Raw genomic sequence first — 23,824 nt, 5'->3', positions numbered from 1 at the left:
AATGATAAGGGGATAAGGGGTTATGGGGAACGGGCGGGGAAGTGGAGCTGAGTCCATGATCAGATCTGCCATGATCTTATTGAATGGCGGAGTAGGCTCACAAGGCCGTATGGCCTATTCCTGTTCCTATTTCTTATGTTCTTATGATTGGAAATGTAACGCCCCTAGTTAAAAAAGGAAGCAGACAAAAAGCAGGAAACTATAGACCAGTTAGCCTAACATCTGTCGTTCGGAAAATGCTGGAATCCATTATTAAAGAAGCAATAGCAGGACATTTGGAAAAGCATAATTCAATTAAGCAGAGTCAGCATGGTTTTATGAAAGGGAAATCATGTTTGACAAATTTGCTGGAGTTCTTGGAGGATGTAATGTGCAGGGTGGATAAGGAGGAACCAGTGGATGTGGTGTATTTGGGTTTCCAGAAGGTTTCTAGGTACCACATAAAAGTTTTTGCACAAGATAAAAGTTCCCGGGGGTAATATATTAGCATGGATAAAGGATTGGCTAACTAACAGAAAGTCAAGATAAATGGGTCATTTTCCGCTTGGCAAACAGTAACGAGTGGGGTGGCGCAGGGATTGGTGCTGGAGCCTCAACTATTTACAATCTATATTAATGATTTAGATGAAGGGACCGAGTGTAATGTTGCCAAGTTTGCTGATGATACAAAAAATGGGTGGGAAAGCAAATTGTGACAAAAATAAAAATCGGCAAAGGGATATAGACAGGGTAAGTGAGTGGGCAAACATTTGGCAGATGGTGTATAATGTGGGAAAATGTGAGGTTATCCATTTTGGCAGAAAAAATAGAAACGCAAATTATAATTTAAATGGAGAAAAATTGCCAAGTGCTGCAGTACAGAGGGACCTGGGGGTCCTTGTGCATGAAACACACAAAGTGAGTATGCAGGTACAGCAAGTAATCAGGAAGGCAAATTGAATGTTGGCTTTTATTGCAAGGGGGATAGAGTATAAAAGCAGAGCAGTCCTGCTACAACTGTACAGGGTATTGGTGAGGCCACACCTGGAGTACTGCATACAGTTTTGGTCTCTGTATTTAAGGAAGGATATACTTGCATTGGAGGCTGTACAGAGAAGGTTCACTAGGTTGATTCCGGAGATGAGGCGGTTGACTTATGAAGATAGGTTGAGTAGGTTGGGACGAAACTCATTGGAGTTCAGAAGCATGAGAGGTGATCTTATCGAAACATGTAAGACAATGAGGGGACGAGACAAGGTGGATGCAGAGGATATTTCCACTCATAGGGGAAACAAAAACTAGGGGACATAGTCTCAGAATAAGGGGCCGCCCATTTAAAACCGAGATGAAGAATTTTTTCTCTCAGAGGGTTGTACATCTATGGAATTCTCTGATCCAGAGAGCTGTGGAGGCTGGGTCATTGAATATATTTAAGGCGGAGACAGATTTTTGAGCGATAAGGGAATAAAGGGTTATGGGGAGAGGGCAGGCAAGTGGAGCTGAGTCCATGATCAGATCAGCCATGATGTTATTAAATGGCAGAGCAGGTTTGAAGGGCCAGGTGGCCTACTCCTGCTCCTATTTCTTCTGTTCCTCATCACAGTCCAAAATGGCTGAGCCCTTCTTCTGAGACTGTGACCCCTGGTTCTAGACTCCCCAGCCAGGGGAAACATCTTCCCTGTAAGAATTTTGTATGTTTCAATGAGATCACTTCTCATTCTTCTAAGCACTGGAGAATTTAGGCCTAGTCTACTTAATCTCTCCTCATAGGACAATCCCCCATCCCATTAATCAGTCTGGTGAACCTTTGTTGCAGTCCCTCTATGGCAAGTGTATTCCTCTTTGGGAAAGGAGACCAAAACTGTACATAATTCTCCACGAGTGGTCTCACCAGGGCTCTAAATAATTGCAGTAAGACATCTTTACTCTTACACTCAAATCCTCTTGTAATAAAAGGCCAACATAACATTTGTTTTCTTAATGATTGTTGTACCTGCATGTTAACTTTCAGTGATTCGTGTACAAGGGCACCCAGATTGTGTACAAGATCCCTCTGAATACCAACATTTCCCAATCTCTCACCGTTTAAAAATACTCTGCTTTTGTATTTTTCCTACCAAAGTGGATAGCTTAAAATCTGTCCACATTATACTTAATTTGCCATGTTCTTGCCCACTCACTTAACCTGTCTATATCCTCATGCAGCCATTTTGCATCCTCCTCACAACTTACATTCCCAACTAGCTTTATATCATCAGCAAACTTAGGTATATTACATTTGGTCCCAGTCCCCTCATCCAAATCATTGATATAGATTGTGAATAGCTGGGGCCCAAGCATCAATCCTTGCGGTACCCCACTAGTTACAGTCCGCCAAGCCGCAAATGACCTGTTTATTCAACTCTGTTTTCTGTCCGCTAATCTATCCTCAAGTATATTACACCCAATCCCATGAGCCCTAATTTTGTTTAATAACCTCTTGTGTGGCACCTGATTGAATGCCTTCTAAAAATCCAAATACACCACATCCACTGGTTCCCTCTTTATCTATTCTGCTAATTACATGATTTCCCTTTCATAAATCTGTGTTGACTCTGCCCAACCGTATTATTATTTTCTAAGTGCCCTGTTACCACGTCCTTAATAATAGATTCCAGCATTTTCTCAACAAATGATGTCAGGCTAATATGTCTGCAGTTCCCCGCTTTCTCTCTCCCTCCTTTTTTAAATAGTGGGGTTACATTTGCCATCTTCCAATCCGCGGGAACAGTTCTAGAATCTATGGAATTTTGGAAGATGACAAACAATGCATTCACTATCTCTATAGCCACCTCTTTCAAAACCTTAGTATGTAGACCATCAAGTCCAAGGGATTTATCGCTTTCAGTCCCATTAATTTCTCCAGTACTATTTTATTCACTGATACTAATTTCTTCCACTTTCTCATTCTCGCTAGACCCTTTGTTCTCCATTATTTCCGGGAGGTTTTTTGCATCTTCTTCTGTGAAGACAGACACAAAGTATTTGTTTAATTTTTCTGGCATTTGTTTATTCCCCATTATAATTTCTCCTGTCTCAGCCTGTATACTTTCGCTACTCTTTACCTTTTTACTTACCCATTGAAGCTTTTACAGTCTGTTTTTATGTCTCTCGCTGGTTTACTCTCATTCTATTTTCTCTTTCTTTATCAATTTCTTGGTCTTCCTTTGCTGAATTCTAAAATCCTTCCAATCTTCAGGCTTGCTGTTCTTTTTGGCAACATTATAAGCCTTTTTCTTTGATCTAATACTCTATTTAACTGCTCATTAGCCACGGTTGAACTACTTTTCCTGTGGGGTTTTTGTGCATTAAAGGAATGTATATTTGTTGTAAATTATGTATCAATTATTTAAATGCTAACCATTGCTTGTCCAGTCATATCTTTTAAAATGTAGTTCCCAATCTACCGTATCTTCATACCCAAGTAGTTTGCTTTGTTTAGATTTGAGACCCTAGTTTTAATTAAATCACTTTCAAACTTAATATAAAATTCTATCATATTATAGTCACTCTTCTCTAAGGGCCCCTTTACTACAAGGTTACTAATTAACCCTTTCTCAGCGCACAATACTAGACCTAAAATAGCCTGTTCTCTAGTTGGTTGCTCAACATACTAATATAGAAAACTATCTTGTATACATTCCATGAATTCATCCCTCCACACTATTACTGCAAATTTGGTTTGCCCAGTTTATATGTAGATTAAAGTCCCCCGTGATTACTGTATTACCCTTGTTACATGCGCCTCTAATTCCCTGATTTATACTCTGCCCTACATTACAACTACTGTTTGGGGGCCTGTAAACAACTACCACCAATGTTTTCTGTCCCTTGCTGTTTCTTAACTCCAGCCAAACTGATTCTACTTCTGGATTTTCAGAGCCAAGATCCTTTCTCTCTCTAGGTTTTTAATCAGGGTTACCCCTCTTCTTTTTCCATTTCCAAAAGTTATGTATCCTGGAATATTTAGTTCCCAACCTTGGTCACTTTGCAACCATGTCTCCATAATGGCTATTAGATCAAACCTATTAATTTCTATTTGCGCTATTAAGTCATCTATTGTGTTGCAAATGCTTCGCGCATTCAGATATAATGCCTTTAGCTTTGACTTTTTTCTATTTTTCCCTGATGTCACCGTAGTCACTGATGCAGTTATCGTTGATACCATCTGTGTCCCTTTCTGATCCACTTTGTTTATTTTTACGCAAAACTCTGCTCTAGAGGCTTCTCGCTGCTTTTAAATTTACTCTTTCCTGAATCCTCCCATCTCCCCCTTAATTAGTTTAAAGCCCTGTCTACTGCCCTAATTATTTGATTCACCAGGACACTGGTTCCAGCCCGGTTTAAGTGGAACCCATCCCAACAGAACTGTTTCCCTTTTCCTATTACTGGTGCCAGTGCCCCATGAAGCAAAACCCCTGCCTCAGACACTATTTGTTACTCCTCGCATTTAACCTTCTAATCTGTTTATCTCATGCCAATTGGCTCAGGTAACAATCCAGAGATTATTACCTTTGAGGTTCTGCTTTTTAATTTCTCTCAGTAGAACCTCATTCCTAGTTCTACCTACGTTGTTGGTTCCTACGTGGAGCATGACAATTGGATCCGCACCTTCCCACTCCAAATTCTTCTCCTGTCACGAGATGTCGTCTTTAAACCTGGCAAGCAACACAGCCTTCGGAACTCCCAGTCGCGGCTGCAGAGAACAGTATCTATCCCTCTGACTATACTGTCCCCTACCACAACTACATTCTCTTTCACTCCCCCCACTTGAATGACCTTCTGCACCATGGTCAGCTTGCTCATCCAATTCATTAAGCCCAATTAAGTGAACAAGATGAATATCAGAAATCAGTTATTAACCCTGGGTTGTTAACTATCACTTCTGATATTAAGTACAATTATGAGCTCAGTAGTTTCTCCAAGTACATTCCAAATGGCTTGCTTTGTTTCTTTATGCTTTTCTTTAGAAGAAATTATATTTACTAATGCAGAGAATTGAGTGTAACTCTTGAAATCTGATGAATCAAACATGGAGAAGTAGAATGGATAGGAAATGCGTACAAAGTAACGTTTTTATTATATTACTAGCAGATCTTCTGTAGTTTCACTCGTGGTAAGTTGGAGATTTTTTAAGAACAGAGATGTTTTAGCAAAAATTGGGGATGGCCCAGGGACCTTGCAGTACTGGTTTAGATTTTAGGATCTAGCAGCATTTTGGGGTTGGGTCCTTGTATCTGGGAGCACTGCGAGGGGTTCCCAGGAATATTGGAGAGGGAGGTTTGAGGAACACAGAACCTGGTCCTGGCTCTGAAGAGGAATCCTGAGCATTAGGAAGGGAATTCACAAGGTCTGTAAACATTGGGGGTGCTTTTGGCAAAGAGCACGAGAAATGCGGTGTAGGAATTTGTGAACATAGAAAGAGTGTCCGAGGGTCCGGCAAGAGACGAGAAGGAGTTTTGGAGATTTGGGTTTGGCAGTGTTGGGAAAAGCAGAATCCGAGATCCCCTTGAGGGAAGGAACCCAGGAGAATATAACCCAAACTGCAATTGGCTTCTTTTGATCCATCAGATTCAAAACCCCCATTTTCTTTACTGTCAGTATCCTCCCCAACCTGGCTACAATCCTTTTTGTACCCTCTGGTACTCCACCAACAATTTTGCCATCCACTGCTGGTTCTTGTCTTTATGTTCCCGTCTTAAAATATTTACGCTTTTATTTTGTTTCTTGAATGAATGGGAAAAGAGCAGTGGGAAAACGAACAACATTTAATGCACTTAATATTGTCTTTAACAAATATATTCCCATTAACAAAAATCACTAAAAATAACCCAAGTTCATTGTTTATGAGTCACAGAGTTATAGAATGATGCAGCACAGAAGGAGGGCAATTGGCCCATCATGCCGGCTCTTTAAAGAGCTATTCAATTAGTCCCACTCCCCTCATTTTGCCCCTGCAAATATTTCAAGTATTTATCCAATTTCTGTTTGAAAATGATTGTTGAATCTGCTTCCATCACCCTCTTAGGCAGTGCATTCCAGATCATAACTCGGATTTCCTGCCCCTCATGTCACCTCTGGTTCTTTTGCCTTAAATCTGTGTCCCCTAGTTACTCACCCTTCTGCGACTGGAAAACAGTTTCTCCTTACTCTATCAAAACCCTTCTCTCCTCTAAAGAGAACAACCCCAGTTTCTCTAGTCTCTCCACGTAATTGAAGTCTTTCATCCCTGGTACCAGTCTAGTAAATCTCCTTCCAAGGCCTTGACATCAAGTATAGTACCCAGAATTGGTCACAATACTCCATTTGGGGTCAAACTAGTATTTTATAAAAGGTTTAGCATAACTTCCTTGCTTTTGTACTCTATTTATAAAAGACAAGGATCCTGCATACCTTTTTAAACAGCCGTCTCAATTTGTCGTGCCACCTCCAAAGACTTGTACATGTACATCGCAGGTCTCTCTGTTCCTGCACCCCCTTTAAAAATGTACTATTTAGTTTGTATTGCCTCTCCTCATTCTTCCTCCCAAAATGAATCACTTCACACTTCTGTTAAATTTCATCGGCCATGTGTCTGCCCATTTTACCAGTCTATCTATATCCTCCTGGAGTCGACCTATATCCTCCTCGTTGTTTTACTACATTTCCGAGTTTTATGTCATCAGCCAAGTCCAGGTCATTAATATACATCAAAAAGAGCAGTGGTCCCAACACCAACCTATGGTGGACACCACTACATTCTTCTGAGTCTGAAAAACAACCGCTCACCACTACTCTCTGTGCTTTCTGCACCATTTGCAAATTACATATCCACGTAGCCACTGCCCAGAGTCAATCTTCCCTGGCTTTACATAGATAGTTTCCATTATAAACATGGACATAGAAATCTTTAATGGAAAAGGCTAACAGGATGTACATTGAAGGTGCACGACTTTTTATATATTACTACGTTAAAGATATTTCCTGGTCTTTGGGAGTTAGCTAATCTCAGCTGGCGCAACAAGAGGAATGGTATAATTCCCCAGTGCTCTGGATTGGGTAAGTGAAAACAACCATATTCTCATTCCTGACCACTACTCACTGATCCTACTGGAAGTGTGCACGCTCATGTCTGGTGAGAACAGGATGAGGTTTGGCTGCAAGCGAATACATACTGGCAAAGTTCATCCATGAATGGCCATGTGAAGAGAAAAAGATTAGTGAAGACAAACGTAGGTCCCTTGCAGTTGGATTCAGGTGAATTTATAATGGGGAACAAAAAAATGGCAGTCCATTTGAACAAATACTTTGGTTCTGTCTTCACGAAGGAAGACACAAATAACTTTCCAGAAGTACTAGGGGACCGAGGGTCTAGTGAGAAGGAGGAACTGAAGGATATCCTTATTTGGCGGGAAATTGTGTTAGGGAAATTGATAGGATTGAAGGCCGATAAATCCCCGGAGCCTGATAGTCTGCATCCCAGAGTACTTAAGGAAGTGACGCTAGAAATAGTGGATGCATTGGTGATCATTTTCCAACAGTCTATCGACTCTGGTTCAGTTCCTATGGACTGGAGCGTAGCTAATGTTACACCATTTTTTAAAAAGGGAGAGAGAGAGAAAGCGGGTAATTATAGACCGGTTAGCCTTACGTCGGTAGTGGGGAAAATGTTGGAATCAATTATTAAGGATGAAATAACAGCGCATTTGGAAAGCAGTGACAGGATCAGTCCAAGTCAGCATGGATTTATGAAGGGGAAATCATGCTTGACAAATCTTCTGGAATTTTGTGAGGATGTAACTAATAGAGTGGACAAGGGAGAACCAGTGGATGTGGTGTATTTGGACTTTCAAAAGGCTTTTGACAAGGTCCCACACAAGAGATTGGTGTGCAAAATCAAAGAACATGGTATTGGGGGTAATATACTGACGTGGATAGAGAACTGGTTGGCAGACAGGAAGCAGAGAGTCGGGATAAACGGGTCCTTTTCAGAATGGCAGGTAGTGACTAGTGGGGTGCCGCGGGGCTCAGTGCTGGGACCCCAGCTCTTTACAATATACATTAATGATTTAGATGAAGGAATTGAGTGTAATATCTCCACGTTTGCAGATGACACTAAACTGGGTGGCGGTGTGAGCTGTGAGGGGGATGCTAAGAGGCTGCAGGGTGACTGGACAGGTTAGATGAGTGGGCAAATGCATGGCAGATGCAGTATAGTGTGGATAAATGTGAGGTTATCCACTTTTGTGGCAAAAACGTGAAGAGAGATTATTATCTGAATGGCGGCAGATTAGGAAAAGGGGAGATGCAACGAGACCTGGATGTCATGGTTCATCAGTCATTGAAAGTTGGCATACAGGTACAGCAGGCGGTGAAGAAGGCAAAAGGTATGTTGGCCTTCATAGCTAGGGGATTTGAGTATAGGAGCAGGGAGGTCTTACTGCAGTTGTACAGGGCCTTGGTGAGGCCTCACGTGGAATATTGTGTGCAGTTTTGGTCTCCTAATCTGAAGAAGGACGTTCTTACTATTGAGGGAGTGCAGCGAAGGTTCACCAGACTGATTCCCGGGACGGCAGGACTGACATATGAGGAGAGACTGGATCAACTGGGCCTTTATACATTGGAGTTTAGAAGGATGAGAGAGGATCTCATAGAAACATATAAGATTTTGACAGGACGGGACAGGTTAGATGCGGGTAGAATGTTCCCGATGTTGGGGAAGTCCAGAACCAGGGGGGACAGTCTAAGGATAAGGGGTAGGCCATTTAGGACTGAGAGGAGGAGAAACTTCTTCACTCAGAGTTGTTAACCTGTGTAATTCCCTCCCACAGAGAGTTGTTAATGCCAGTTCATTGGATATATTCAAGAGGGAGTTAGATATGGCCCTTACGGCTAAGGGGATCAAGGGGTATGGAGAGAAATCAGGAAAGGGGTACTGAGGGAATGATCAGCCATGATCTTATTGAAAGGTGGTGCAGGCTTGAAGGGACGAATGGCCGACTCCTGCACCTATTTTCTATGTTTCTATGTGCATGAGGTGCTAGAGGTAAAATTCTGATATCAAACTGATGTAACCCTAATAAGGGAGTTATTGAACAGAAAAGAGGGGAAAAAATTTGAGGAAAGCTTTTAATTTCACAAAATGTCCAACTGGTTTTGTATAACTACAGGGAAGAAAAATAGAGAGCAATGAACCTACTTGCTTCTGCTCCTACTCCTGCGTATCCTGTGCCTTGATCGTGATCTTGAACAGGATTTTGGACGTCGTTTTTTTTCTCTGCTTCTTGAGCGCCTGCCTCGACTCCTTGAGCGCCTGTCTTTGCTTCTTGAGTGTCTTTCCCGGCTCCGAGAACGCTTGTCCCTGCTCCGAGTCCGTCTGTCCCTACTTCTGGATCGTTTATCTTTGCTCCGGGACCGCTTCTCTCGGCTGCGGGACCGCTTATCCCGGCTGCGGGACCGCTTATCCCGGCTGCGGGACCGCTTATCCTTGCTCCGAGAGTGCCTGTCCCAGCTCCTTGAGCGTTTGTCTCTGCTTCTTGACCGCCTGTCTCGGCTCCGAGACCTCTTTTCTTTGCTCCGTGTACGTGATCTCTTCTTTTCACGACTGCGATGCCATCTAGAGTACAACATAAAACAACAAATATACACTCCCATGTTTACACAAAAGAAAATCAGTCACACACCTAAAAATAATCTTAACAGAATACTCGCGGGGCAACCATGCAACTGCAGCATCCAACTGAAAAAGACAGCCCCTGTTAATTTAAAAACTTTGAGAAGAAGTTACCACAAAGGCCCATTACTTTTCAACACTTCGCCCTAGAAATGTGGCAAATATGTTGTCTCAATCAGGATGCCAAGCACGAGATTTATTTGAACCCTAAAAATATTTACATTAAAAGGTATCAACAATACTTGCCTTTCTCTTGACCTGGACCTTGAATAACTTTGATTTTTTGAAGGTTTCTTTTCTTTCCGCTTTGGTCTGTCTTCTCCATTTTCTGTTGAACTTAATCGTTCCCTCCATTTGTCACGCTCCTTGTCACTTTGTTGATCAGAAGATTTCTGTTTTTTGGTGGCACATTTTTCTTTTAAGTCCCGTCTTCGTTCCTGTTTTAAGAAGAAGTTGGTTCTTTCAGGAAAATAGTGCAACAAAAAGAGTTAGTATGGATACTAAAATATAAAGATTTAATAGTGGGTTGTAAAAGCAACGATTTTTTGAATGTCTTAGGAGGAGTGAAGCAACATGGTCTCAACATTCAATGCTTTTTACAACACACCAAACCCAAGAAATAGAAATCAGAAAACTAGTATTTTATGTCGATACATGTTCGAGGAGCTGAATGGCCTACTCCTGTTCCTATGATACCAATAATTAGCCATCAATAATTATTCTGTACTCATGAAGTTTTATCACTGCACATCCTCTACTGTCATCACTGTAGAAAAACTCTCCAGCTATACTTGAATTAAAATTAACTCAGTCCAATCAATCAAACATAATTTGTCTCTCTCTCATGAAATTTTCAAATGGCAGCTGCTATACATGTGGCCATACATTTAATAGGTGCAATGTACTCAAACAATAAAGCTGGGCTATCAAACCAATTAGCTACTAGTTCTGATATTACGTACTTTCACAAGACTTAAATTTCAACTGCTCGGCACTGTTCAGATCCTTTCCCCTTCCAAAGACAGGAGTCAGCTGCAGCAGATAACTAAATTTTCCAAGTATCAAAAGGCCTATTTCAATGCAAATTGGTTACACTTTTAGATCTGACCCAAACTCAGTGTTTTACTTACCTTGAAAACAGTACCTGTCTCTATAAATACCCCTTTCCCCTGTATCCAGTTCCCACACTTTCCAAATAGGAAAAATTCTGGAATTGCATCAACTATTTCCAATCAAATTTGTTTTTAATTCTGCGAGGACATTGCAAATGGGTGTTCTGGTCAAACGCTGAAATGCTATCAAAATGAAGCTTTGCTTTCAGAGCAAAATTACAAAAAGTAGTCTGGGATGGATTAGATTGATAAAATAACTACATAAATAGCCCATAAGTTTGTGATCCTATTATGATCTTCAAAGAATTCCAATTTTTCATTTTCCATTTAACGAATATAAATCTTAACACACAGTATCACCAGACATTTGGGAAAAACTGCCAAACATGTGACAATTCACAGCCAGTACATTTGCTACAAGGCTATGTCTTCATAGTTACCATGTCAACTAAGCTACTTCTTCAATTAAACAGAAATTTGAACAACTATGTTTTCAGATCTTAAATTCACCAGCAATGTAGAAAGTGACTTGAAAGGAAGTAGCAAATCCTAGTTTCATACAACTCTACTGATGTCTTAGAAAATTCTTGATAATTCTGAATCATTTTGTGGTAGCCAATAATCACAGAACAAGAATTTACTCTGGATGTCGGTTAAGACATTCCGAAACCATATTTCAATCAGTAAACATCAAGTCCAAACCTGCTGCAGCAAGTTTATAAAAAGTTTAATCCTCACTTAAATTAAGTTATTTAACATGAAGGTGTTCTGACACTAATATTTTATATTAATTTCAATATGCTTAGAGTTCTTATTCAAATGTAAACATTTTAAATTTCAAGCCATACATGCACAACACCACAGTGCGGCGCACTGCTAAATTGCCTAACTTTCAAACGATCATCCCAGCTCCCACTCTCTTAACACCTCATCCAAGTGATCATTCCTTACAAGCCCCCAAAATTAATGGTGGTTGGCTACCACATTAGGCATCACAATCAAGTCCAATCCACAAATGCACACACACATCCCTTTTAATAGGGGCTCATCTGCCTGTGTCTATGACTTAGTGACACATCTTGCTGTGCTTTTTACCCACTAAGCCATAGGGGAGTGCAAATGTACTTCTGAACATTTCATCTTATCCAGATCTCAACTCCTTTACTGACTACAAATTTATTGTGAGACCTTATTATATTAACAGGCCTCTGAACAGAACCTGGTGCCAGCATTAATACCCAGAAAATATACTTTGGCATTTAAAACCAGAATGCTTGTAACAATTTCCCACATTACAACAGTGACTACACTTCAAAAATACTTAATTGGCTGTAAAGTGCTTGGAGACGTCCCGTGGTCATGAAAGGAGCTATATAAATCCCCCCCAATTTGAATCAGCAACAGCAAAACAAAGTTAGTTCTGGGCTAAAGCCCACCAAAGTACTTATAAGCAACAATTAGGATATAATTTACAAAGCAACATTTATTACAGGTTGGTCAGTTCTTAGAGTTAAATTAAATCAAATTGAAATATTTGGACTTTACCTTATTCAATGTAGTTTATGGGGAAGCAACCCCTCCCCCCCAAAAAAAACCCAAATTGAACAGACATTGACTACCACAAACAAAGCAGATTGCTGGGTGATTCTTTCAAGTTACAAAGCAAATATGAGTGCAAATGGCTGATATTTACCTTTTCAGGAGGTAGGTTTATATTTTTTGCTATTTGACTCTGCAGCGTCTTCCGCTCGCTGTTTCTCTTCGTGCATTAGCACGCTGAGTACGATTCATTATAGAAATGTTATCATGTGATCTATATATACAAAGTAAACTTTCCAAACACAAAAATGCGCATTGATATCCTCCTAAATTGTCAAACCACTAAATATTAAAATTGTCAATATTTGGTCAATTTTAACCAATTTACTATATTGTTTTAATTAGAATTGGGAAAATATTTATATCAGTCACATGCTTAGGTAGGATACTGTACTTTGTACCGACAGCTAAACAATTTTACTTCTGCGCACCAATTTTTTTTGGTACTTACCATCCCGATTGTCAGTAATCAATTAATACAATTGTCAGCAGCACTACATTTAGTTCTTAAATTACCGATACGCTACAGAAAGTGTTAATTACCTCTTTGCTTCTGCTGCGACTTCGTTTGCGTTTCCGGCTTTCACTTTCTGGAAAATGAAAAACTGCCACATGAGCACCTGACAAACTCAGTGGAGAAAAAAATGATGAGTGTTCATTATAAAAGATAATTTTAGAATTATAACTTAATTATCCATGCAGCGCATATTTTTTTAAAAATCAGAAAGGAGGATTCAAGACCCAGAGGAACTGGTCACAAATTAATTTATTTTGATCAGTTCAATCTAAACCAAAAGGCAGTGGAAGATTGTAATAGAATATATTTTGCAAGCATTTACACTTGCAGCTGTGGGAGGAGGTACACAAGATTCTCAGTATTGAACTATAATATCAAAAGCAGCTCCAACCCAGGTTTGGTGCTAATCTAATGAATGAGTAGTATTCTGGCACCTGGGCCGATCAACCTCAACTGTGATGTGTATCGCCACTCTTTACTTATCTCTTGTCTAACCATTTGGGCCAATGAGTAAATTATAATGTGCAACTAAATTATACCCGCTGCTCCAGCTTTCTCAAAGGCAATTATGCAACTAATATCTGAAGCAAAGTGCATGTTTACAACTGGTGCTCTTCACTTTCAGAGAAAAGTTTCAGTTGCATGTGGCACTTAACCTGGCTTGTAAAAGTGTGGTGTTGTTTAATACATTTCACTCACATCAAGGTTACGTAAAAGAGTAAGCAAATAGGCAAGTATCTTTTGGAAATTCATTATTATTTTCATGATTCTTATGTTCACAAATACTGAAAAGAACTAATGCAAACAATTTTTTTCATAAACTACTACTAATTAGCTCAAGTTTCTATAGCTCTAGCAAATTAAAGATTGTGGAAACCTAAAGTTGTAGTACATTGAGCTACTAATACACAGTGGAATTCACAACTTCCTGATCTCGGGCAAGGGGAAAAGGAATTGTGTTTGGGGAGGGAAGAAGAGGTCAAGTCGATCTCTGCTGCTTTTGTGCATCTCTAATGCCAGGTTGCATATTGGTATAAGTAGAAATTTAGGAAGAAATCACCTGCCCTATCAAGTAATACCACATGGCCACCTAAGTAAGGAAGAAAGAATATTTAGTTGAGAAAAGCGTAAACTCTCAAATAATAATTAATTTCCCATTTACAATTTGAGTGTGTAATTCTAACATAACAAGAGTGTAGAATCTTATACACCAATAAAAACGTACACACCAGACTTCCGTTTCTTTTCCCTAGATCTTGATCTCGACCTAGACCGGGATCGGGAAGAATGGTGCTTGTAGCTTTTGGGAGATCTAGACGATGCCGATCTCTCACTTTTCTTTTCCGTGTCAGAAGCAGACTTTTTCAAAACTAAACCATCCTGTTCAGTATCGCTTGCCTGTTGGTAGATTTTAAAAGTTGCATATAGATTGGTATTAATTTTGTTTGACAAAAGTCCTCCATTGCCTTTCCTCCTAAAGGTATTGTTCCTTTGCTGGGGTACAGTTTCAAGATAAACACCCTCTGATTCTTGGCCCAAGTGGCTACTATTCAAGTGAGAGTTTTGACAGTGTTAGTAAGCTTTCTTACCTGGTTGGTGGTGGAAGGTTGAGATGGCATCACGGCCAAACCTAATCCTATCCTCTCTTGTCCTTACTTGCTATGCATGCACATGGGCAGGAGTCACTGGATAGTAAACGGGGACAGGAAACCTGGCTGATTGCCCCTCTGTAACACTGGAGCCAATTGCAGCATGATTTTTCTAACACAGATTAGCTAATTCATCACAGACCAAGAATCAAATCTAGGACTTTCCTGATCTATTTGGCTCACTCACTCACTGGACAAATTTGTTGAGCCACCAGAGCAATAGCTAACAAAGATTTTGATAGGAAAGACCCAGATCAGTATTATTTATCTGTCAATGCTCAAGCAGAAGCACGGCAGGGGTGGGACCACTTTGAGACAGTGGACAGCCATATTATAGGGAATAGCAGAGATACTTTAATAAGTATTTTACAGTTGTTTTTTAAAAAAAAATACTTCTCTCCAGTAGCGATTCTTCCACATTCTCCTTTGGTATTCCTACACTGTCACTTTCATCTTGTGAAAGTGACAGTGTAGGAATACCAAAGGAGAATGTGGAAAAATCGCTACTGGAGAGAAGTATTCAAAAGGAAACTATTAAAATTGTTTATTGGTGTAAAAGTACAAAAATCACTGTGACAGATAGTAGAAGTACCAACAGTTTGCAAACATTTTTGGAACATGGGAATTGTAGCAAAGGACTGGAAGGTGGCAAATATCACATGACTGTGTCAGAGAAAGGAATAACCAGTGAACTGGAAGCCAGTCAGTCTCACCTCAGTTGTGGAAAAAAGACAAACTCCACAATATGGGATAAAATTAGTGAATCCTTAGAAAGGCATAGGCTAAACACAGACATCATGGATTTATAAAGGGCAGATTGAGCTCAATTAATGTAATTTTTTTGGAGAAAATCACAGACCACACAAAGGGACTACAGTGGATGTTGTGCTTATGGATCTTCAGAAGGCATCTGATAAGGTGCCAGACACATTGGAATTCAGAAGAATGAGGTGTGATCTTTTCGAAACGTATAAGATTAGGGGGCTTGACAAGGTGGATACAGAGAGGATGTTTCCATTGATAGGGGAGACTAGAACTAGGGGGGCATAAAATAAGGGGCCGTCCATTTAAAAGTGAGAGGAGGAGGAATTTCTTCTCTCAGAATGTTGTAAATCTGTGGAATTCACTGCCTCAGAGAGCTGTGAAGGTGGGACATTGAATAAATTTAAGACAGAGATAGACAGTTTCTTAACCAATAAGGGATTAAGGGGTTATGGGGAGTGGGCAAGGAAGTGGGCCTGAGTCCATGATTGGATCGGCCATGATCGTATTAAATGGCGGAGCAGGCTCGAGGGGCCGGATGGCCTACTCCTGCTCCTATTTCTTATGTTCTTATAAAAGACTTGTAAGGGAAATAACGGCAGATAGTATCAAGGGGAATGTAGCTCCATGGATAAAAAGGGCTGAGACAGAAAGTAAAGAGCACGGATAAATGGATACTTTTTGAGAATGATGGGACATGGGTAGTGGTCTGCCCCAGTAATAGTGAAGTATAATGAGCAATGAGGAGGATAGGGATAGACTTCAAGAGGACATAAGACAGGCTGGTGGAATGGGCGGACACGTGGCAAATGATGTTTAACGCAGAAAAGTACGAAGTGATACAGTTTGATAGGAAGAACAAGGAGAGGTGATGTAAATTAAATGGTACAATTCTAAATGGGGTGCAGGAACAGAGAGAACCTGGTGGTATATGTGCAAAAATTGTTGAAGGTGAGAAAGCCGTTAAGAAAGCATATAGGATCCTGGGCTTTATAAATAGAGGCATAGAGTACAAAAGCAAGGAAGTTATGAAGGAACACTGGTTCGGCCACAGCTGGAGTAGTGTCCAATTCTGGGCACCACACTTTAGGAAGAATGAGTATGTAGTCTTAAGAGAAGGTCCGGAAAAGATTTACAAGAATGGTCCCAGGAATTAGGGACTTCAGTTACGTGGATAGACTGGAGTTGTTCTCAGAACAGAGAAGTTAGAGGGGAGATTTGATAGAGGCATTTAAAATCATGAGGGGTCAAAAGAGTAGATAAAGATTGGCGAAATGGTTGAGAACCAGAGGTCAGAGTTAAGGTGACTGGCAGAAGATCCAAGGATGACATGAGGAAAAACTTTTTTACAATGCGAGTGGTTATGATCTGGAATACATTGAAAGGGTGGTGGAGGCAGATTCAATCGTGGCTTTCAAAAGGGAATTAGATAAGTATACGAAGGAAAAACATTTACAGGGCTACGGGGAAAGGGCGGGGGATTGAGACTAGCTGAAGTGCTCTTGCAGCGAGCCGGCACGGGCGCGATGGGACAAATGGCCTCCGACTGTGCGGCAACGATTCTATAATTTTTCTACGACTCTAAATCGAGGAGATATCAGAGGACAAGGAAGTGTTGGAATTACATTATCTTGTGACTTTTTTTTTTTAAAAACCACAGGAGAAATAGAAGAGATTCTGATATGAAAGGGTATGTAAAGATTGAGACACAGAGACCGAGCATCACAGATAAAGACAATTAAAGTGAGTTTAGGACCACTGAAGTCAATTACTCACTTCCAATTCACATTTTTTGGGTTGGTGGATCAGTAAAAATTGATTTCCTGCTGTTTATCACCTGCAGAATTTTGAATTCTCCCTGGTCTTCATGGGTCTAGAGATGCATATGTATCCTATTAGTGATGTTATACACCGTGTGTGTCACCAACTTGATGTGCATGCATCTAGAGACTCAATTTTCAGCACCAAATTCTTGCAGGGAGTTGAGACTTGAGCAAGTTCATCCCAGATGTATTATTCATCCATCCACCGAAATAACGGAAAAAATCTTCCTTTAAAGGATTTCAGTTTACTTAGCAACCCAGATGTTTTTCATAAATGTTACAATACAGATTTGGTTATAGCTTCAGCGCTGCTTTTCCATTGGAATTCCTTTGAATAGAAGTTATATTGCAAATTCACACCTTTTCAGTTTCCTCCATGTAATGTTAATCTAGGAAGTTACTCCTAGATACAACTGGAGGAGTCTTACAATCCTTTCATGAAACTCCTAGGGAACATGGTTACTTGACTAAAAATCCATTATTGAGCAATGGAACATTTCCCATTTTTCCAGCTAGTATCAAGTACTTAAGAGTCAGGGATACCATATGGCAGACGTTGCTCCTACAATGAGTTTTAATCAGCTATCGTTGTAGCCAGCTTCATTGAGATTGACAAACCATGCAAAATTTGGAAGTTTGTGTTGTGGATCCATGTTTAGGAGCTGGATTGAGGCTGTCCAATTTAAATATTTTTAAATGTTAACTTCCATTACAGTGGTTGCCCAGGAATAAAAGGTGGAGAAGCCAGAAAGACTTTATGAAATATTCACACTTTAAACCATTAAAAATGAGTAAATTACTTATTCGTAGTCCAACAATCAAACTATTTCCAATCATGAGTGTGTAACTCTTGGGCATATAAATTTATAATTTAAAAAAAGAGATTATGAAAAGTATTTTTTAACTAGAGGATTGTAGTGACATGGAATATTCCACTACAATTATGGAAGCAAAATTCATAATATAACTTTTAAAAGAAAAATATACTTGTAAAAAGATTTTTTATGGGCATGAAAAAGAGACTAATTGGATAGCTTTCAAAGAGTTAGGACAAATAATGGTGGGTTGTCATTTCAGTCCCAGTTTGTTCATCTTTTACGTTTTCTTGAGTTTGTGATATTTCAAATAAAAACTAATTTTCTCTGAATTTAACCTAGTTTTCTCCCCCCTCCATCCCAATTTTTTTTTGATGCTAAAACTAAAAACTCAAAACAGATTTTTAAAAAAAAAAACTGATTTGAGTAATCCTCAAATCACATGGGAAGGCCTGGTAAAGAGATTCAGCAACTCAAAAGCAAATGAGGCTCCAACTAAGAGAGCTGGTAGAATTGGTTGTGGAGATTGCAAATCTACTCATTGATGTTTCAAAATGTCATTGAAATCCCAACTGATTGGAAAGTAGCAAATGTGAGCTCCACTTTAAAAAGGGGACAAGGGATGAACCCTCAAATTACAGATTTTTCATCCTTATTTCAATTGTGATAAGGACAGGTCATGGTAAGATTAAAGAGAATCTGGATTCAGAAGCGGCAGGTCAGATCAAACAACTTGACTGAATTTCTTTGAGTAAGTTAGAGGCGATGGATGCTATCTACCTGATTTCAGGAAGTCACTGTTCCGTATAACAGACCGATTCACATGGGATAGATGGTGAAGGATTAAATTGGATTGATGTGTGGCTGAAAGGTAGATGGCACAAGTATCAGTGAAACTGCAGAGGTTAATGAGCTGGCCGCTGTTACTTAGAGAAATTTTATAAATGACTTTGAGGATGAATATTCTCCGAATTGTTCCTTTACAAACAGTACCAAATTGGATGCAGTGACGAACGAAGCTAACTAAAGTGCAATAATCCAAAGAAATATCGACAGGCTATAGCCAAGTAGCCGCAAATGAACTTTAACACAGATACATGTGAAGTCAAGATTAGAAATCGAGAATGTGGATTACAAATTAAATGGCAACATGCTTAAAGTTAACAGAGAAAAGACATCTCAATGTTTTGGTGGTCAGGAAGGCTGATTCCTGAACTTACCAGGCTGAGTTATCATAGAAAAATGACAACACAGGCCATTCGACCCATCGAAAAAGAGTTACCCAGCCTAATCCCACTTTCCAGCACTAGGTCTGTAGCCCTGTAGGTTACGGCTCTTTAAATGCACATCCAAGTATCTTATAAAGGGATGAGGGTTTCTGCCTCTAGAACCCTTTTAGGCAGCGAGTTCCAGACCCCCACCACCCATATGTGCAAAGTCTACCCTGGGACTTTAATCTCTGGAGAGGACAATGATAAGGGGGCACTTACAAGTGTTTTTAAGATTTTCACAGGTATGAAAAATTTGGGTAGAAGGTGGTTCTTCTGTTGGGCATAGGATTAAAGGACTAGATGACACAGTTTAGAAGGAATGAACTTGCATTTACATAGCAAGAGTAAAGTTCCAAGGTAGAAAATCTTTGCACTTAACTCAGTCCTGCAAGTTGAGGAATCAGCTTTCCTACCCTGCACTCTCCAATAATTCTACAGCTTTTATATTGCATCGTTCACAACCTCAGGGCGCACCAAAGCACTTCAGTTAATAAAGTACTTTTGAAGTATAGTCACTGTTGTAATGTAGGGAAAGGAAGTGGCCAATATGTGCACGAGATCTCACCAACAGTAGTGACCAATTAAACTGTTTGTGATGTTGGTTGTAGAATCAAGGTTGACTTGGACACCAGAGGAACTCGCCAGCTCTTTGTTCAATAGTGCCATGGAATCTTTTACATCCGCCCGAAGGGCAGACAGGGCCTCGGTTTAACGCCTCATCTGACAGTCGACATCTCTGACAGTACATCATTCAATTCCCTTAGTACTCCATTAGAGTGTCAGAGAGAGAATGTGTTCAAGTTCTGGAGTGAGGCCTGAACCTTTTAACCACAACCGTCTAACATAGAGGCAAGAGTGCTTCCACTGATCATAGGCTAATACCTACAAAGTCTCTCCCCCTCCCCCCTCCCCGCCCCCCTCCACCAATTTTTTTTTTTTTTTAAGTATAAGGGTGATTAGGGCAGGGTGGAAATCAAAACCATGGCCCGTTTGAAAGAAAAGAACAAGATGAATATCTATTAGGAAACAGTATACAAGGCAATTAGCTCTGGAATCACAAAAAGAAAACTAATGGAAGATGTGAATGGGTGAGCTAGATGTACAAAGTTGGATGATAAATTAGACAGCATAACAAATGGGCAAAGAATGCCGGAGGTCATAAACAAGTTAACAAAGTGAGCAGATAGATGGCAATGCTGAGAACTCTGTAATAGTACACTATAACAGTAGATTCTTAAGATTAAATGAACAGATATTTAGGGGTGCAGATATATTTATCTCAAAGTGGGAGCTTCAAGTAGATTCTGAAAGAGACTAGTGTCCAGGATGTTTACTTACATTTGATAATCAAGTTTGTGATTTTTAATGCGCTCTGCAACAAATCCCAATCCACTTGGGGGTTAAGAAATCTCTAATATCAGTGAATTATAAAAATCAAGGTCCTTATAAAAATCAACTTTTGAGCTGACATTGGTCCAAATTTCACTCTGCTGGTAGGCAAATAATGTGGGCAGCAATTTAAAATATATATACTCAAAAAGCTAAATATGATAGTTTCTAGATGTGAAGACAAACATAAGCACCAGATAGCAGGGTCTTCAATTTCTTCCAAAGTTCCAAACAAAGTTATGTATAAAACAAGATTATATTTAATAATAATCAGTAACAAAGTTAGAATTTGCAGCATTTCATCTTCCATCATTCTCTCTCCAGAACATTTTGGCCGACATGCCCAATTCCCCCTCTCCTCTTCCCCAGCGGTGGGAAGAGCCACAAGTCCACTTCCCACAACGAATCCCCAGGATTGCTACATTAAAATTGGCACTAATTGTACCTCTAAATAACTTGCATAACTTTAAAAACAAGCTATATATTTCTATATTAAAATTCTTGTGTGCAAACATCCATTTTTCACATTTATAATTTTTTTCATTCATCTGTTGGATGTGGACGTTGATTGCCAATCCCCAATTGTCCTCGAGATGGCTGTGGTGAGCTGCCTTCTTGAACTGCTGCAGTCTGTGTGATGAAGGTACTCCCATAGTGCCATTGGAGAGGGAGTTCCAGGATTTTGACCAAGCGACGAAGGAAAAGTGATATATTTCAAAAAGTCAGAATGGTGATGGGGAACTTGGGAGGTGATGGTGTTCCCATGTGATGTCCTTGTCCTTCTAGGTGGTAGTCAACAGTTTGGGAGGTGCTGTGGAAGAAGCCATGGCGAGTTGCTGCAGTGCATCTTGTAGCTAGTGCGCCGGTGGTGAAGGGAGTGAATATTTAAGGTGGTGGATGGGGTGTTATTCAAGCGAGCTGCTGTGCCCTGGATGGCGTTGAGCTTGAGTGCATCCAGGCAAATGTAGCATATTCCATCACACTCCTGACTTGTGCCTTGTAGATGGTGGAAAGGCTTCGGGGAATCAGGTGGTGAGTCACTCGTTGCAGAATACCCAGCCTTGTGTGGCCAGTGTGTGTATGTGGCTGGTCCAGTTAAATTCTGGTCAATGGTGAACCCCCAGGTCAGTGATGGTGGGAAATTAGTCAATGGTAATGTCAAGGGACGGTGGTTACACTTTCTCTTGTATCATTGTTACTGATTATTAAATATATTCTTGTTCTATACATAACCTTGTTTGGAGCTTTGTCTGGAAGAAATTGAAGACCCTACTATCCAGTGCTTATCACACCAAGCAACAATATAGAATGCCTAATTAAATTAATGATGTAATGACACTATCAACAGAGGCACTGCAGCAACATTACTGGTGGAAGGCTGTAATTAGTGACAAGTTTACAAAGTTTCACTATAAATGTGGATGTAGGAATGAAAAATATTAAAATAAGGATTGAATGTACATCTTTAAAATGTCATGTTTTAATTTTAATACAAACAGCCTCATTAGATACAAATTACAACTCATTTTAGAACAGAAAAGGCAACCAACTGTATACACGTATTTCTGTAAATTTTTTAATTAGACTTGCTAGCTGCTTTAACATTTTTGTAAAAATTCTGAAAATGTCTACTGTCTATCCATTAATGATCATTTAGATATTTACACACACACATATATATATATAATGGAAACGATCTCATTTTCAGAAAAGAGGCAGTTCTGGAAAATGTGACACAAGGATACTGTACAGCTAATCCTACCAGAAAATTGCTCATCTCAGATATATCGATTACACCAAGATCAAACCACGCTGGTTGTGAATTGTCAAAACATTTTGATTTCACCTGCACGACAGTAAGTTTGTAAATTGAATCTAAACTCAAGAGCCTCATATCCACATCGTTGATGTTCCAGATGCTTCTCCAACCCGGCTCATCACAAGCGCGACAGCTCTATGTTGAGCAAGATTGGCTGGGGATTCAAGCGCTGTTTTAGGCCCCAGAAGCTTTCGGCTGTAACAACACGAATTTGACGCAAAATATGTCCATGAACATTATGTACATTGACTTATATTTTATCAATATATACATATATTATACATAAACACGTACAGGATTGTTGCAAATCGGAGGTTCTGCTGGCTGCGTCCATCAAAACACAATTTGCAGAACATGCAAGCCTACAATGCGGCCACTCACAAAACTGCTCAACGCACCATCCATTGGCACCCGCTTAACCATATTAATCTATGACAATTAAGCGCAGCAAAAATCGGATTTTCTAATAAAATATATGGGAAATGCGCAACTATCACACACAATATAATTTGGGAGGCGTTTCATGCATATGTATTTTTTTTTAAAAAGAGGAATGTTCCAGAAAACAAAGTATTTCCAACATGGCGCCTGCCGCCATTTTCTATTGAGCACCTTCGCAACCACACCAAAAGCTGCGGGTTTTGGATAAATCTCACTTAACCCGAATAACCAAAAAGAACGTTATTTCTTTGGTAACACTTACCGCCATATCCCCAAGAGTTTTAGTGACGAAAAATAACCGTCTCTCCGCCGCCGACAAGCTCACCCACCTCCAACTCGCTTACAAAATCCCTGACGAACCTGATCCCGCCCCGCGCGAATGCATTATGCGCGCGCACCCACGCGCCTCCAGACGCTTTACCAGGCCTGTCAAATCCACCCTGGGTTAGAGTGACACTCATTTGGATCAGAAATCCAACCTGTTTTTGATGTATGGATTTTCAGCTTGTTTGATAATAAATCTCACTCCCAAGAATTTTGGAGAGTCCCCTGCAGCTGCACTAAACATGCACAACAACTTGCATTTGTACTCAGCCTTAAACACAAAAGAAATGTTCAAGGCACTTCACTGTTAGGAGTAACAAAAAGGGACGCCAAACTAGGGAGGGAAAACTGCTTGAAGAGATGGGTCTGGTGAAGGTTTTTAAGGGTGGAGAGAAGGTTGGAGAGGTTTAGAGAGAGAATTCCAGACCATAAGGCGAAGTGGCTGTAGGTTCTGCCACTGATGGTGAGGGGAGGACTGCACTACAGTCTGGAGTCACAGAAACTGCGGGGATATAGGCCTGAAAAAAATTGCAGGGATAGGCTGAGGCAAGGTCATGGGGGAATTAGAAGGATTTTTAATTTAATACATTGGAACTTGGAAAGTGAGTGTAGATTAGTGAGGGTGGGGTTTGA

The 23,824-nt window shown here is 40.1% G+C and overlaps 1 protein-coding gene across 2 annotated transcripts in view; it reads right to left on the bottom strand.

The window, feature by feature from the left end:
* Positions 1 to 23,269, bottom strand: part of rsrc2 (arginine/serine-rich coiled-coil 2) — a 47,412-nt gene extending 24,143 nt beyond the window's left edge. Inside the window, exons 1-5 of one of the 2 annotated variants that reach the window (XM_070887793.1) lie at positions 23,130 to 23,269; positions 14,128 to 14,296; positions 12,925 to 12,971; positions 9,917 to 10,107; positions 9,197 to 9,613 (exon numbers count right to left, since the gene is read on the bottom strand). In XM_070887793.1, coding sequence (XP_070743894.1) covers positions 9,197 to 9,613; positions 9,917 to 10,107; positions 12,925 to 12,971; positions 14,128 to 14,296; positions 23,130 to 23,135 — 830 coding nt within the window. In that variant the 5' untranslated portion in view covers positions 23,136 to 23,269. Of the gene's footprint in view, positions 1 to 9,196; positions 9,614 to 9,916; positions 10,130 to 12,924; positions 13,002 to 13,958; positions 14,083 to 14,127; positions 14,297 to 23,129 lie in introns of those variants that run through there. The other variant, XM_070887794.1, reaches the window with a different exon arrangement.
* Positions 23,270 to 23,824: the final 555 nt, after the last annotated feature.

Source organism: Pristiophorus japonicus, chromosome 8 (genome assembly GCF_044704955.1).
Source record: "Pristiophorus japonicus isolate sPriJap1 chromosome 8, sPriJap1.hap1, whole genome shotgun sequence".
Lineage (NCBI taxonomy): Eukaryota > Metazoa > Chordata > Chondrichthyes > Pristiophoridae > Pristiophorus > Pristiophorus japonicus.
The sequence above is the reverse complement of the archived record's forward strand: the minus strand, read 5'-3'. Positions and strand labels throughout refer to the sequence as shown.